The sequence below is a fragment of the Heterodontus francisci genome, chromosome 23 (genome assembly GCF_036365525.1).
Source record: "Heterodontus francisci isolate sHetFra1 chromosome 23, sHetFra1.hap1, whole genome shotgun sequence".
NCBI lineage: Eukaryota > Metazoa > Chordata > Chondrichthyes > Heterodontiformes > Heterodontidae > Heterodontus > Heterodontus francisci.
The window spans coordinates 17265209-17279809 of record NC_090393.1 but is presented as its reverse complement, the minus strand read 5'-3'; the positions used below and the strand labels follow the sequence as shown (position 1 = coordinate 17279809).

Below are 14601 nucleotides of genomic sequence, written 5' to 3'. Positions count from 1 at the left end.
TTATAAATACATGATGTAAATCACATTTGTAAATGAAAATGATGCATTACTGTTCTTCCTCCAAATCAATGACAATTTGTCAATTTTTTGAAAAGTGATAATATCTTTATTAAATACTAATTAATATCTGCTGTCAAGCCTTTAAAAGCACAAATATTATTCAACATTATAAATCTGTGACTTATATTTTTCACCAGCTTATCAGCCAGCAGCCTAAAGTTGCAGTTATGGATGGCATTTGGTAATGAGGCAGTTGTTTAAATGTATAATGTTACACAAAAGCAATTGACATGTCTTTTGGTACATTTTTGCCTCTTCTCCTCCTCAACTGTAGTCTGATATGCAGTACTGAAACTTGCTCCAATTAAATATTGGGAAGACCGAAGCCATTGTTTTGAGTTCCTGTTACAAACTTTGTTCCCTAGCTACTGTCTCCATCTCTCTCCCTGGAAACTGTCTGAGACTGAACCAGACTGTTCATATTTGACCCCAAGATGAGCTTCTGACCACATATCTTTACCATCATTAAGACTGCCTCTAACATGGCCCAACTCCATCCGTGCCTCAGCTCATCTGCTGCTGAAACCTTTGTTACCTCTAAACTTGACAATTCCAGTGCACTCCTGGCTGGCTTCTGTATTATAGTCATAAACATGAGGTCATCTAAAACTCTTCTGCCCATGTCCTTACTTGTGCTAAGTCCTCTTCACCTATCACCCTTGTGCTCGACCTTCATTGGTTCCTGGTCAAGCAATGTTTTGATTTTAAAATTCTCATCCTTGCTTTCAAACCCTTCCATGGCCTTGTCCATCCCTATCTCTGTAATTTGCTTCAGCCCCACAAACCTCCTAGATAATTGCGCTCATCTGATTCTGGCCTCTTGAGCATCCCTCATTTTAATTGCTCCACCATTGGTGATTATGCCTTCAGCTGCCTAGGCCCCTAAGCTGTGGAATTCCCTGCCTAAACCTCTCCACCTTTCTACCTCTCTTTCAAAGAACAATGAACAAAGAACAGCACAGGAACAGGCCATTCGGCCCTCCAAGCCTGTGCCGATCTTGATGCCTGTCTAAACTAAAACCTTCTGCACTTCTGGGGTCCATATCCCTCTATTCCCATCCTATTCATGTGTTTGTCAAGATGCCTCTCAAACGTCGCTATCGTACCTGCTTCCACCACCTCCTTTGGCAGCAAGTTCCAGGCACTCACCACCCTCTGTGTAAAAACAAAAACTTGCCTCGCACATCCCCTCTAAACTTTGCTCCTCGCACCTTAAACCTATGTCCACTAGTAACTGACTCTTCCACCCTGGGAAAAAGCTTCTGACTATCCACTCTGTCCATGCCACTCATAACTTTGTAAACTTCTATCATGTCGCCCCTCTACCTCCGTCGTTCCAGTGAAAACAATTGAGTTTATCCAACCTCTCCTCATAGCTCTCCTCAACCTTTCCTCCTTTACGATGCTCCTTCAAACCTACCTCTTTGACTAAGCTACTGACCATCTGCCCTAATATATTTTTACGTGGCTTGGTATCAAATTTTGCTTTATAGAGCTCCTGTGAAGTACCTTGGGGCGGTTTATTACATTAAAGGCACTATATAAATACAAGTTGTCATTCTATAATACCAGCCATGTCAAATCTCATGATTAAAGGAGGCAGTGCAAGTTTTGGAAATATGAAATTAAAAAAGCCAGAAATGCACTGCAGACTTGCTAGCAGCTGAAGGAGAAAGATGGGTGAATATTTTGAGTGAGATTTTTCATCACTATTGTATTTTGTTTAATTAGAAACTATTTGTGTGACTACATCGGTTTTACAATTGTGAATTTGTAATGCACCATGGTTGGTTGCTGTGTATTTTAATTACTTCAGTTTAATTGAATGTGGTTGTCTTCAGTTGTGCGTCGCCATTTCATATCAAATTAATTAAGTTATTTTAAGATTGTTGGTGCTGGTGAATGTGAGTTCGCTGTCATCTGATTGGAAGCGAAATACAGTACAACAACTCTTGGGGAGCCTAAAAGGTTTGCAGTACTGCTGTTGGGAGAGGGCAAAAACTGGCTTCTTATGGTTAACTACCAGCAAACATTGTACAGATTGAAATAACAAAGTGAATATGTACGGATGACAGAAAACTTGGAAGAACTGTGAGGAGGATAGTATAGAACTTCAAAAGGACATAGACAAGTTGGTGAAATGGACGGATAAGTGGCAGATGAAGTTCAATGCGGAGAAATGTGAAGTGATTCATTTTGGTCAGAAGAACATGGAGAGAAATATAAAACAAAGGGTACAACTCTAAAGGGGGTGCAGAGGAACCTGCGTGTATATAAGCATAAGTTGTTGAAGGTGGCAGGACAGGTTGAGAGCAGTCAATAAAGCGTACAGTATCTTGTGCTTTATTAATAGGGGCATAGAGTACAAGAGCCAGGAGGTTATGGTGACCTTCTATAAGACACTAGTTTGGCCTCAGCTGGAATATTGCGTCCAGTTCTGGGCGCCGCATTTAAGGAAAGATGTAAAGGCATTGGAGAGAGTGCAGAAAAGATTCACAAGAATGGTTCCAGGGATGAGGAACTTCCTTGATGAAGACAGATTGGAGAAGTTGGGATTGTTTTCCTTGGAGAAGAGAAGGCTTAGAGGAGATTTGATTGAGGTATTCATAATCATGAGGGATCTGGACTGTGTAGACAGAGATAAACAGTTCCCACTTGTGAAAGGATCAAGAACACACATATATAAGGTAACTGGCAAAAGGAGTAATAGCGACATGAGGAAAAACGTTTTCACGCAGCAAATGGTTAGGATCTGGAATGCACTACCAGAAAGTGCAGTGGAGGCAGATTCAATTGAGGCATTCAAAGGGAATTAGGTAGCTACCTGAAAAGGAAGAATTACAGGGTTATGGGGAGAAAGTGGGGGAACGGCACTAAATGAATTGCTGACTCGGAGAGCTGGTGCAGATGCGATGGGCCAAATGGCCTCCTTCTGTGCTGTAACAATTCTGTAATTCTGTGATTTTTTTTATTTGCCTTTGCAGTATGTGAAACTGTTAGACATGCTCAGTTGTCTTTTTGTTAAAGAAAATTGCAGATTCAGTTTAGGTTTTTCATCTGAAATTGAATATTGATTAGAAGATATATATCTTATTTAAACAAATATCAGTCTATTTGTACCCTAAACAAAGGGTAATACTTCAAAGCTACCTTTTTTAAAATTCTTTCACGTGATGTGGGTGTAGCTGGCCAGGCCAGCATTTATTGCCCATCCCTAATTGCCCTTGAGAAGGTGGTGGTGAGTCACCTTCTTGAACGTCTGCAGTCCATGTGGTGTCGGTACACCCATGGTGCTGTTGGGAAGGGAGTTCCAGGATTTTGACCCAGCAGCAGTGAAGAAAAAGTGATATAGTTCCAAGCCAGGACGGTGTGTGGCTTGGAAGGGAACTTGCAGGTGGTCGTTTTCCCATGCATCTGCTGCCCTTGTCCTTCTAGGCAGTAGAGGTAGTGGGTTTGGAAGGTGCTGTCGAAGGAGCCTTGGTGAGTTGCTGCAGTGCATCTCAGTACACACTGCTGACACTGTGCGTCGGTGGTGGAGGGAGCGAATGTTGGAGGTGGTGGATGGAATGCCTATCATGCGGGCTGCTTTGTCCTTGATGTCGAGCTTCTTGAGTGTTGGAGCTGCACTTATCCAGGCAAGTGGAGAGTATTCCATCACACTCCTGATTTGTGCCTTGTAGACGGTGGACAGGCTTTGGGGAGTCAGGAGATGAGTTACTCGCCGCAGAATTCCCAGCCTCTGACCTGCTGTTGTAGCCACAGTACTTATATGGCTGGTCCAATTAAATTTCTGGTCAATGGTAATGTCTAGGATGTTCATAGTGGGGGATTCAGTGATGGTAATGCCATTGAATGTCAAGGGGAGATGGTTAGATTCTCTCTTGTTGGAGATGGTCATTGCTCTGCACTTGTGTGGCGCAAATGTAACTTGCTACTTATCAGCCCAAGCCTGGATGTTGTCCAGGTCTTGCTGCATATGGACATAGGCTGTTTCAATATCTGAGGAGTCGCGAATGGTGCTGAACATTGTGCAATCATCAGCGAACATCCCCACTTCTAATGTTATGATAGAGGGAAGGTCATTGATGAAGCAACTGAAGATGGTTGGGCCTAGGACACTGTCCTGAGGAACTCCTGCAGTGATGTCCTGGGACTGAGGTGATTGACCTCCAACAACCACAACCATCTTCCTTTGTGCTAGGTATGACTGACCAGTCGAGAGTTTCCCCCCAATTCCCATTGACTCCAGTTTTGCTAGACCTCCTTTATGCCACACTTGGTCAAATGCTGCCTTGGTGTCAAGGGCAGTCAGTCTTGCTTCACCTCACTGTACACTGACTTGCATATGTCTTGTATTTTTGCAGTATTCCAGTCCTTTAAAATGACCTATCTGCTCAACAGGAAGGCAAATTCCACTCACCAGAGGTCCATGAATGATTTTATTTTCAAGCTTCAATTGAAATTGTTTGCAACACACATCCATGCATTCATCGCAACATCTTCTATAAGTCATGGTGTCTTTTCTAAGTGTCTTCCTGCATATAATATTTTGTGACTATTGTTTCTTTCATACTTATTAACCGGCTCATTGTCTATATTTAAGTTTCTTTGTATTCTTAAACTCAAGAACTATTTACAAGTTAAATAAGCCTACATGCAAATTAAAGTTTGAGCTGTTTTGGTTGAATGCAAGTTTGCTCCAATAGTTCATCTACACAGTAAGTTAGTTGCAGCTGCAAGATGGCAGAAGCCAAGTTTTGCCTTGAAGAAAGGAAAGTCTTGAGTGTTGGAGAGAGTAACCGAGTTAATGTTTAATCATCAACTCTGTTTCTCCCATAGATGCTGTCAGACCTGCTGAGTATTCCCAACATTTTCTGTTTTTATTAGTCTTCAATGGGACTGGGGTTACCAGCTTTTCACTTTACACCAAATCATGAGAGGCATATTTATAAATCATTTACATGAATACAAATCTACTTGTAGAGTGTTGCAAGATTTTAAGCAGACATTTACCACCATAAGGTTTGAAGAATTGCTTTTTTGGATATGGAAATGTAATGCTTCATAACCTATAGATGTGATGCATCTCTGAACATCTTGTGTGCTTATTTTTCTTAGGTTTAATTTCTTGGATTCACTAGTAGATCTCAATGTTGTTCACAGGCTGACAAGGCCCATGAAAAGAAGGAATTGGTATTTATATAATGCTTTTCACATCCTCCCAGTGTCCTAAAGCCAATTAATTCCTTTTGAGTATAATCACTCTTTTATTCTATAGAGAAATGCAGCTTCCCGCAGCAAGTTCCCACAAACAGAAAAAGTGACCAGTTAATCTGTTATAATAGTGGTGGTGGTTCGGGGAACAGCCAGGAAGGGTCTCAATTTAACACCTCATTTGAAAGTCAGCTCCACTGACAGACAGTACATTTTCAGTACCTGAAAAGGCAGATCATGCCTCATTGAAATATAATACCTCCAACAAAGCAACACTTAGTACTGCACTGAAGTGTCAGTTTAGGAGGAGAATGGCAGCAAAGATTGTGGGTCAAGGTGTGTCGGGATAGAACTGAGCCTCTGCTGGGGTGCTGAAAAATTAAAGATATTTTTGTATATCGGCTGGGGTGCCTATGGATTGAAGCAGAAACCTCTCGTGGTTGAAAGGTAGTTGAACATTTTGTTCACGAGTGTTCGTGTAGTGCACATTTTTTTACACAGTGAAAACACTAACTGAGTTACTTAATAGGAAAAACAACTGTATCTTGCTTTATATTAGAAACAATTATCCCCACAGAAGCAGGAGGAGATTTTACTTCCCCACCCCCACATTGTTTTTCATTTACAAATGATTGAAAATGGGGCCAGTCTTTACATGTATGTTGATGACACCCAACTTCCATGACTGTTGCTGTGCAGTTCAACATCAAGTTGTTGCTGACTCACAAATTTGTACAGCATAACATTGGCATGACCAAAGTCACCTGTTTAGTTCCTTCCAGCAACTCAGTATCTTAACCACCTCACATTTCATCCCTTTTCCTGGATGCGCGCTTGAGTTCACTCTGGCAGTGTGCAAACTCAGTATCTTGCTTAAACCTGAGCAGAGCTTCAAATCTGACATCTAGTCCTATCACCAAGAACTTCGACTTCCATGTCAGGAAAAACTGTCCATCTCCATCTCTGCTTCAATCTCACTGCTAGTGAAATCCTCATTTGTTGTCCACATTTCTGCACTCTACTTTTTAATGCCCTTTTCACTAGCCTGCAGACCTCCGCATGACATCAACTCTATCTCATCCAGAGCTCCACCCTTCACTTCTCCTGCATAAAGCCCTGTTTACCGATCAACCAATTCCCATTGACCTTCATTTGCTTCCCCTCCCTCTGCATACACAGTGGCGCAGTGGTTAGCACCGCAGCCTCACAGCTCCAGCAACCCTGGTTCGATTCTGGGTACTGCCTGTGTGGAGTTTGCAAGTTCTCCCTGTGACCGCGTGGGTTTTCGCCGGGTGCTCCGGCCATTATAAATTGCCCCTTGTATAGGTAGGTGGTAGGGGAATTGAGGGAAGGTGGGGATCTGAGAGGGTAATGGGATTAATGTAGGATTAGTATCAATGGGTGGTTGATGGTCGGCGCAGACTCGGTGGGCCGAAGGGCCTGTTTCAGTGCTGTATCTCTAAAATAAATTTTAAAAAATATCAACTTTGAATCTTGTCTAGAAATCCCTCCATTGTATTTTCCACCTCATCAACGTCCCGCCTTTTTATATCTGCTTGCACACTCTGCTCTTCCAACTCTCGAGTACTACAAGCTCCACCAACCCCCATTATCTTTACCTTCAGTTGTCTTGCCCTCACATTCTGGAAATCTCTCCCTAAATCACTCTTCCATGCTTTAAAAGACTCCTTGAAACCCAACTTTTTGGACACGTCCTAATTTCCCTCCAACCCCTGCTTAGATCTAGCTTCTAGATATGAAATGTTTTGGGACCTATTATGAGGCATAGTGTTAACAAATTACACTTGTGTAAAACTGTCAGAAAACTGGAACATAAGATAATGCACACTTAAAACATTCACTCCATGCAGTGTGTATCGTCTGCAAGATAGACTGCAGCAACTCACCAAGGCTTCTTCAACAGCACCTCCCAAACTCGTGGTCTTTACCACCTAGAAGAACAAGGGCAGAAGATGCATAGGAACACTGTCCCCTCCAAGTCACACATCATCCTGACTTGGAAATATATTGATGTTCCTTCATCGTCGCTACGTCAAAATTCTGGAACTCCCTACCTAACAGCAGCGTGGGAATACCTTCACCATATGGCCTATAGCAATTCAAGTAGGTGCTCACTGCCACTTTCTTGTGGGCAATAAGTGCTGGCCTTGCCAGCGACACCCTCATCCCTTCAATGAATTTTTAAAAATACACGAATTCCATTATGCATAGATAAATTGGGATCACAGGCGAGTGGCATTGAAACCGAAGTCCATCGCCTATGTGTGCACTTGCCCTTGTTTACCTTAGTGCAACCATTTCAAATCAAGGTCTTTTGTGGGCTGGAGTTTGAGTGGTCCTACATTTTATGCACATGCACAGACAGGCCAGAATCTCTGGAGATAAACAGCCAACATTGAGCTTTTTAGTTTGCATACTTTAACTCTGCCAGTTTACAGATTGATAGAAGGAAAATAAGTGGGAGAACTGATGGGGCCATTTTTACTCCAGTGTTGCGCACCAGTTGTAGAGCTCCTTTGGGACAGGTTCTCGTGCCTATATTCTTGCCTTGGGGCTGAGGAATGGGGTCGAATGACTAGAGAAAGGGAAGAAAAAAAATGCATTCTAAAAACTATTTTAAATCTCTCGTTATTGTTAATAGTTAATCTGAGACCCAGGTTGCAAATGAGGCAGAGAGGGGAGCAGAGCAGTCAGGTTGGGAATGCAACACAAGACTGGGGAATAGTGAAGTTAGACAAAGTAGAAAGGAATGGGAGGTGGAGCCTGAGCTGAAGCACGGTTGGAGTGGAGTTGAGAAAAGGTGAGTTGAGGCTGTGGGTGAGAATGGTGAGTGCAGGAGTGTTGGTTCTGTACGGCACATGGTATGATTGCACGATATGATTGCAAACCCCTCACTATTATTAGTTATTGTTTTTTTCCCTGAGTTCATACCTTTACTGTGAAAAGATTCTTTTATGCAACAACTAAAATCACTTGTGACTACATTTCAAAAGTAATTGACTGAGAAACACTTTGGGATGTCCTGAGGATGTGGAGGGTCCTATATAAATGCAAGCTTTTTTTCTTCCTTTACTATGTTCTTTAGGTCCCGATACAACAATATTACAACTGAAAGTATGTTTAGAAAGTTAAAACTAAAACATTTGGAACAATTTCATTTGTTTCCCCTTGTACTTGCTAGCTTTTTATTGAAAGCTGTTTGCAGATGGCTGATCCTCAATTTTTACACTTCCTTGATATTTGTTCAGTGATAAGTAATCTGTTCAATTGTGATTTGTTGCTTTTTATGAATGATTTGGGTACAAGTCTGTTGCATGTTCCTGTGTGACACTTTCAAGTCCGTCACTTTTGAGATGTGACGAGCATGTGATAGGTAATTGTTTTAATTACATAGATAGCATCCTTAATCTAATTCTGTCCAGTTAGGGTGATTGTGTACCTGATTGCAAAATATATTTGATTTAGGTCCCCTCATGGCAAATGGGGTATAAAAGCACCTATGAGAGTTTTGCTACCATTTACATTTGCGAATGATTTGAGAACCTAATTACAGTCTGGAGGATTGAAGGGGTGAATCTTGGCGCACACAGGAAAGTTGTGGGGGTTGATCAGTGCGTAGAAAGGCAGCAATGGGAAGTTGTCTGACCAGACATAATCAGTTAGATTTTTGTTGGGTTGGTGATTGTTTTACTCTTTTCCCATTCCTCTTGAGTAAAAATTTGTGATCTAGGTTAGTTGTAGATCTGGCTGGACAAATCTAGAAAAAATTTTCATTTTTCTTTTTAAGATGAGTAACTAGGTGTCACTTATTTCATCACTATGCTTCCTTTTTAATTGTTTAATGTTGCCAGCTTTCCAAAGGCATAGAAGACTTAAAGTTATATATGGAGTACTTTTATCCTGCAGCTTGTTGCAATGCTAAAGTTATATTACGCTAGAGAGAGAAGTGTTGTAATGTGTTACTTTTCCACCCCTTTGCTGGCAGGCAGCAGTCTCCTGCTATTTGGGTTTAATATCACATGAATAATATTAGTGCAGTGTCAAAATGCTCAAGGAATTTCTTGGCCCTTACAGAGAGCCTTTCATACTCAACTGAGTTTTAAATGTTTAGAAAGTGCACCAGCCCCTCCAGTGTTTTCTAAGCATTTAAATTTTCCTGCAATATAAAGCATGTGCTGCACATGTGTGTCAACATGCATATGATGATTGCTGTCTTGGGCAGGAGAATTGCCTTTGGATTTGGGCTGTATAAATAAAGACTCATCTAGCTGGAACTGATAGCTGCTGATAGGTACACCACAAAAACTTTAGATATCTGGATTTGATTTAGATTTAGATTTGATTTAGAGATACAGCACTGAAACAGGCCCTTCAGCCCACCGAGTCTGTGCCGACCATTAACTGCCCATTTATACTAATCCTACACTAATCCCATATTCCTACCACATCCTCACCTGTCCCTATATTCCCCTACCACCTACCTGTACTAGGGGCAATTTATAACGGCTAATTTACCTATCAACCTGCAAGTCTTTGGCATGTGGGAGGAAACCAGAGCACCCGGAGGAAACCCACGCAGACACAGGGAGAATTTGCAAACTCCACACAGGCAGTACCCAGAATTGAACCTGTTCGCTGGAGCTGTGAGGCTGCGGTGCTAACCACTGCGCCACTGTGCCGCTTGGATTCTAGAGTTCAGCTACCTAAGATGTCATTATATTCAAATAAGCTTTAGCCTAAATACAACTGAGCCTTGTATTTTTCAGTTCAATTAACAGTAAATGTTTTTATTATATAATATAAAGAAATGGTTCCCCTGGATGCAGTAGTTCTTATTTTCCCTTTTTTGTTTAACCGACTCCTCATTGCGGACTGATAAGAGTAGAAATGGACACCAGGAAATCGTCTTTTTTTTTGTTTTGCACCTTTATTGAGAAGAATAATCTTGGGCGATAGCTTGCATTTATGTAACACCTTTACTGTAGTAAAACATATCAAGGTGCTTTACAGGAGTAATATCAAACAAAATTTGACACCAAGCAATATAGAAATTACAAATAAAAACAAGAAATGCTGGAAATACTCAGCGGGTCTGGCAGCATCTGTGGAGAGAGAAGCAGTATAACGTTTCAGGTCAGTGACCCTTCTTAAGAACTGGCAAATATATAGAAATTAGGACTGGTTGGACAAAAAAGTAAGTTATAAGGACTCACTTAAAGAAGAAGAGAGAGGTTTGGAGATTGAATTCCAGAGCTTGGGGCCTAGGCAACTGAAAGGATGGCCACCAATGGTGGAGTGGTTAAAATTGGGGATGTACAATAGACTTGAATTGGTGGAGTGCACAGATCTCAGCGTGTTTTAGGGCTGGAGGATGTTACACATATATGGAGGAGCAGTGGTGTGATGGCACCTTTAGAGTGCCATAAAAGGTCTAATAGTTTAATTCAGATGCCAGTCCACTCAGTTCCTCAAGTATGGCTTTCCTGCAGTGCCTCCCAGATGGAAAGGAACGATGGAACAGAAATAGGCCGTTTAGCACTTCAAACTTGTCCGCCACTCAGAGGTCAAGGCTGTTTTTTGACCTAACTCCATATGCTCACCTTTGCCCCATATCTCCTTATATCTTTGAAAATCTATTGAGCTCAAATTTAAAATTCACAATTGACTTATCAACTGCCATTTGTGGAAGAGTTGCAAGCTTCTTCCACCCTCTACATGTAGAAATGTTTCCTAACCACTCCTGAAAGGTCTGACTCTAAATTTGAGGTTATGTCCCTGAGTCCTAGACTCCCCAACCATAGAAATAGTTTACCCTATCTGTTCCTCTTAATACCTTAACTTCAATCAAATCACCTCTTAATCTTCTAAATTCCAGGGAATATGACCCGAGTTTATGTAATCTGTCTTCGCAATTTAACCCTTGAAGTCCAGATATAATTCTGGTAAATCTACATTGCCTTCCTTTGAAGGCCAAGAAATGTTTCCTAAGGTGTGCTGCCCAGAGCTGAACACTGTACTCCAGATGTGGTCTAATTAGGGCTTGTATTCTAATTCTCTAGTTATAAAGCCCAGTATTACATTAACCTTTCTGATTACTATCTGCAGCTATTCATGACATTTTAATGATCTGTGAACCTGGCCCCCAAGTCTCTTGGGGCCTCCACTGTTTATAGATTTTCACCATTTAGAAAGTACTCTGTTGTATCCTTTTTTAGGTCCAAAGTGGATAATCTCTCACTTGGCTACATCGAAATCCATTTGCCACAGTTTTGTCCATTCACTTAATCTATTAATATCTTTGTGATTTTATGCTTTCATCTGTACTGCTTACACTGGCGTCTAGCTTTGTGTCGTCAGCAAATTTGGGTATGTGGCTCTCCAGTCCATTGTCTAAGTCATGAATAAACACGATGAATAGTTGACACCCCAACATAAATCTATTTGGAGCACCACTAGTCACCTGCCAATTAGAGTACCTGCCGACTATCTTTAATCTGTCTCTTGATGCTCACCCAGTTTCCTAACCAGGTCAACAATTTGTCTTCAATTCCATGAGTGGGTAGAAAACTGGAAAGGAGGCAAAAGCCTGGGCAGGAATCCACATCACTTAGCTAGCAAATAAAGGGTGTATTGACAGAAATTTGGGAACAGGCCACCCTCACCTGTCCTCTTAGCAGCAGAAGCATAAAGCTCGGGTAAATTAAAGAACCAGGGGACAATTTAAAATGACAAATCTGCATAAAATCAAAAATGTTATAATATTTTCACTAACTCTTTGCATTCTCCAACTTTCTGTGCAGTGATTATAGTGAGCAACATTGTTAATTAAATTGTTTACATTTCCTCTCTTCCCCTGTACCCCACCTAACCTGACATTAAACAGAATAATTGATATAGTGAGCTCTCACTGTTTGGGTAACTAGTGATTTTGGTTTGTAGCACAAATTTAAATATTTTTGGTTAAATCTGTGTATACATGCACTTCCTGTTCAACCTCTTGTCATAATTTTTGCTCACACTTTTTATGTCAACATTTTTAATCGGAGTGGCAGAAAATGTCTGGAGTAGGAATGATTTTTTAAAAATTGTGTTCCTGTCTCTTGTTTCAGTCCACAGCAAAAGGCTGATTATGCCAATTCTGGTAACTTTTACTGCCATGTTCAAATTTGTAATAAATTGGGCAGGGAGAGGTGAGGGAGCTAAGTACTTTTGTTGCAAAAGAAAAAAGACAAAAGCAAACGTTCACCTTTAACCTCCAACTGCAAAATATCCAGTTGTTTTGATCATTGTCATAAATTGAGAACTCAGTGTAAAATCCAGGATAGGTTGCTTGCAATTTAAGATCTGAGGCACCCTTCTCCCCACCCACTTCCTAATTTGGTTAGCATGTCCAGAAAAAGTGGGACATATTCACAGCACTTGGTTTTTATTTGTACATGCCTCATTATTCAGCAGTGCCAAAATTTGCAGGTTTTTAAAAATGAAAAGCTAAAGTTGGCATGGTGGTTTAGACTCAAATAGATTCTGTTTGCTTTTTCCTCTTTTGGAATTGTGGGTTTGTTTTCAAGATTATATTATGTCATTCATCACTAACTTTGGCTTGACCATGTGCAGTGATGCTCACGTCCGGATCACATTATCACCTGTGTCTGTTTGTACCTCGCCCTTGTTACCAGTGGTGTGCCATGTATGCTTTCTATCAGGTGCTATACTGTAAAAATTCTTGTAATGACTCAAGTGTTGTGGAGACAAAGGTGAGATCAGCAATGTTGTAGATAACAGGAAAATACATGCAATTTGGTAAAAAAATCTTAGTTTTAGATAGATTACCCTGCTCCCTCTATTGTATTAATAAGATAATACCAAAATTGATTCTGTGGACGATTAAAATTTTACTTGCAATGGAGAAGCAATGTTGCCAAATAATTTGTGATTTTTAAAAAAAAAATGCAAGTGACGAACAAATGGAAAATTGAGCCCTTTCCCCAGAACACCACTAATCAAGTTTCATCACATCTGTAAGAGAATATATTTTATCAACTAAGTTCAAAAGCAGAACTTGATTTAATTCTTGTTCTTCGATGATTGCTTATGTTCTGTTTTTGTGTGCTTAATGAGTCAAGACTGCTAAATTTGGGCCAATTTGTGCTGTGGAATTGTGTCCTCTAGGGACTGGATTAAGACTTTTTTCCAACGATACTACCTGTTCAAGTACAACATGCAGCTTAAAGCTCCTTTTTCTATGTCCAACCATGGGGAACCATTTTGGCAGCTCACTATTGCAATGAAATCATGTAGTGGTCCCTCTAAAGAATATGATGGCTAAACAGTAAACTTAAGAATCTGCTATTTTATGATTGAGGTATAGGAGGATAATTATATGACTGCCCTCCTGTCACCTCGTTCCAAAAAAAAATTAACATGATAAAGCTTTAATGAATTGGAATTTTACAAGATATTAGATGTGTAATCTTTTTCCTGTGCATATTAAATTACTTCTGTTATGAGCAATAATATATTTCTGATAAAATTTACATTTGTTTTTCTGTTGCTTTCAAGCTATGCGTAGTCTGTCAGAATTAGAACTTCAAATCTGTAATACCAGTAGTTTTGGTAGACACAAAAACCTTGCTTGTTTATGTTGAAATTGGAGCTTTTCGTTGTTTCAAAGCATGGACAGAACATTTAATAAATATATAGTTTTTTTCTGTTTCAGATCCTCGCTGGGCATCAATAAACAGGGGTGTTCTGATCTGTGATGACTGCTGCAGTGTACACCGCAGTCTTGGCCGGCATATCTCTCAGGTACGACACCTGACGCATACACCGTGGCCTCCCACGCTGCTCCAGGTAAGGAATACTTTATTTTGTAATCACATCCTCTTAATGAGTGCAGATTTGCTGCGAGGGTTCAAAGGGGAGCTGGACGAGTTCCTGGATGTCTGATATCACTGTACAAAATGTAGTTGGAATGTTAGGTGATATGGTCTCCTGGAACTCCTTGTGATCGCTTTTGATGGTCAGAGAGAGGAATTTCCCAGAATTAGATTAGAGGTTTTTTTTTTTTAAATTGCGCCTCTCAAAAGTTGGATAGCTAAAAGATCCAATTGGTTTCAAAAGGACCAGATGCACCAAGGAAGCGGCAAAGTAAATTATGAAAGACAAGATTGAGGAATATACGAGCATACAAAACTGATGGACAGAAAAAGACCTGTCAGTTCAACAAGGCTGTCCCATACAGTCATGTTGCAACTAAGCATCATGACCCTCAATGCTGTCCATCCATTAGCAGCCATGTAATCTCCT

General features: G+C 40.7%; 1 protein-coding gene across 8 annotated transcripts in view; it reads left to right on the top strand.

Annotated features, from left to right (window-relative positions):
• git2a (G protein-coupled receptor kinase interacting ArfGAP 2a) overlaps window positions 1–14601 on the top strand; it is a 145808-nt gene that overhangs the window by 47109 nt on the left and 84098 nt on the right. For all 8 annotated transcript variants that reach the window (XM_068054770.1, XM_068054771.1, XM_068054775.1 and 5 more), the window contains exon 2: window positions 14012–14145. In XM_068054770.1, coding sequence (XP_067910871.1) covers window positions 14012–14145 — 134 coding nt within the window. The remainder of the gene's footprint in view (window positions 1–14011; window positions 14146–14601) is intronic.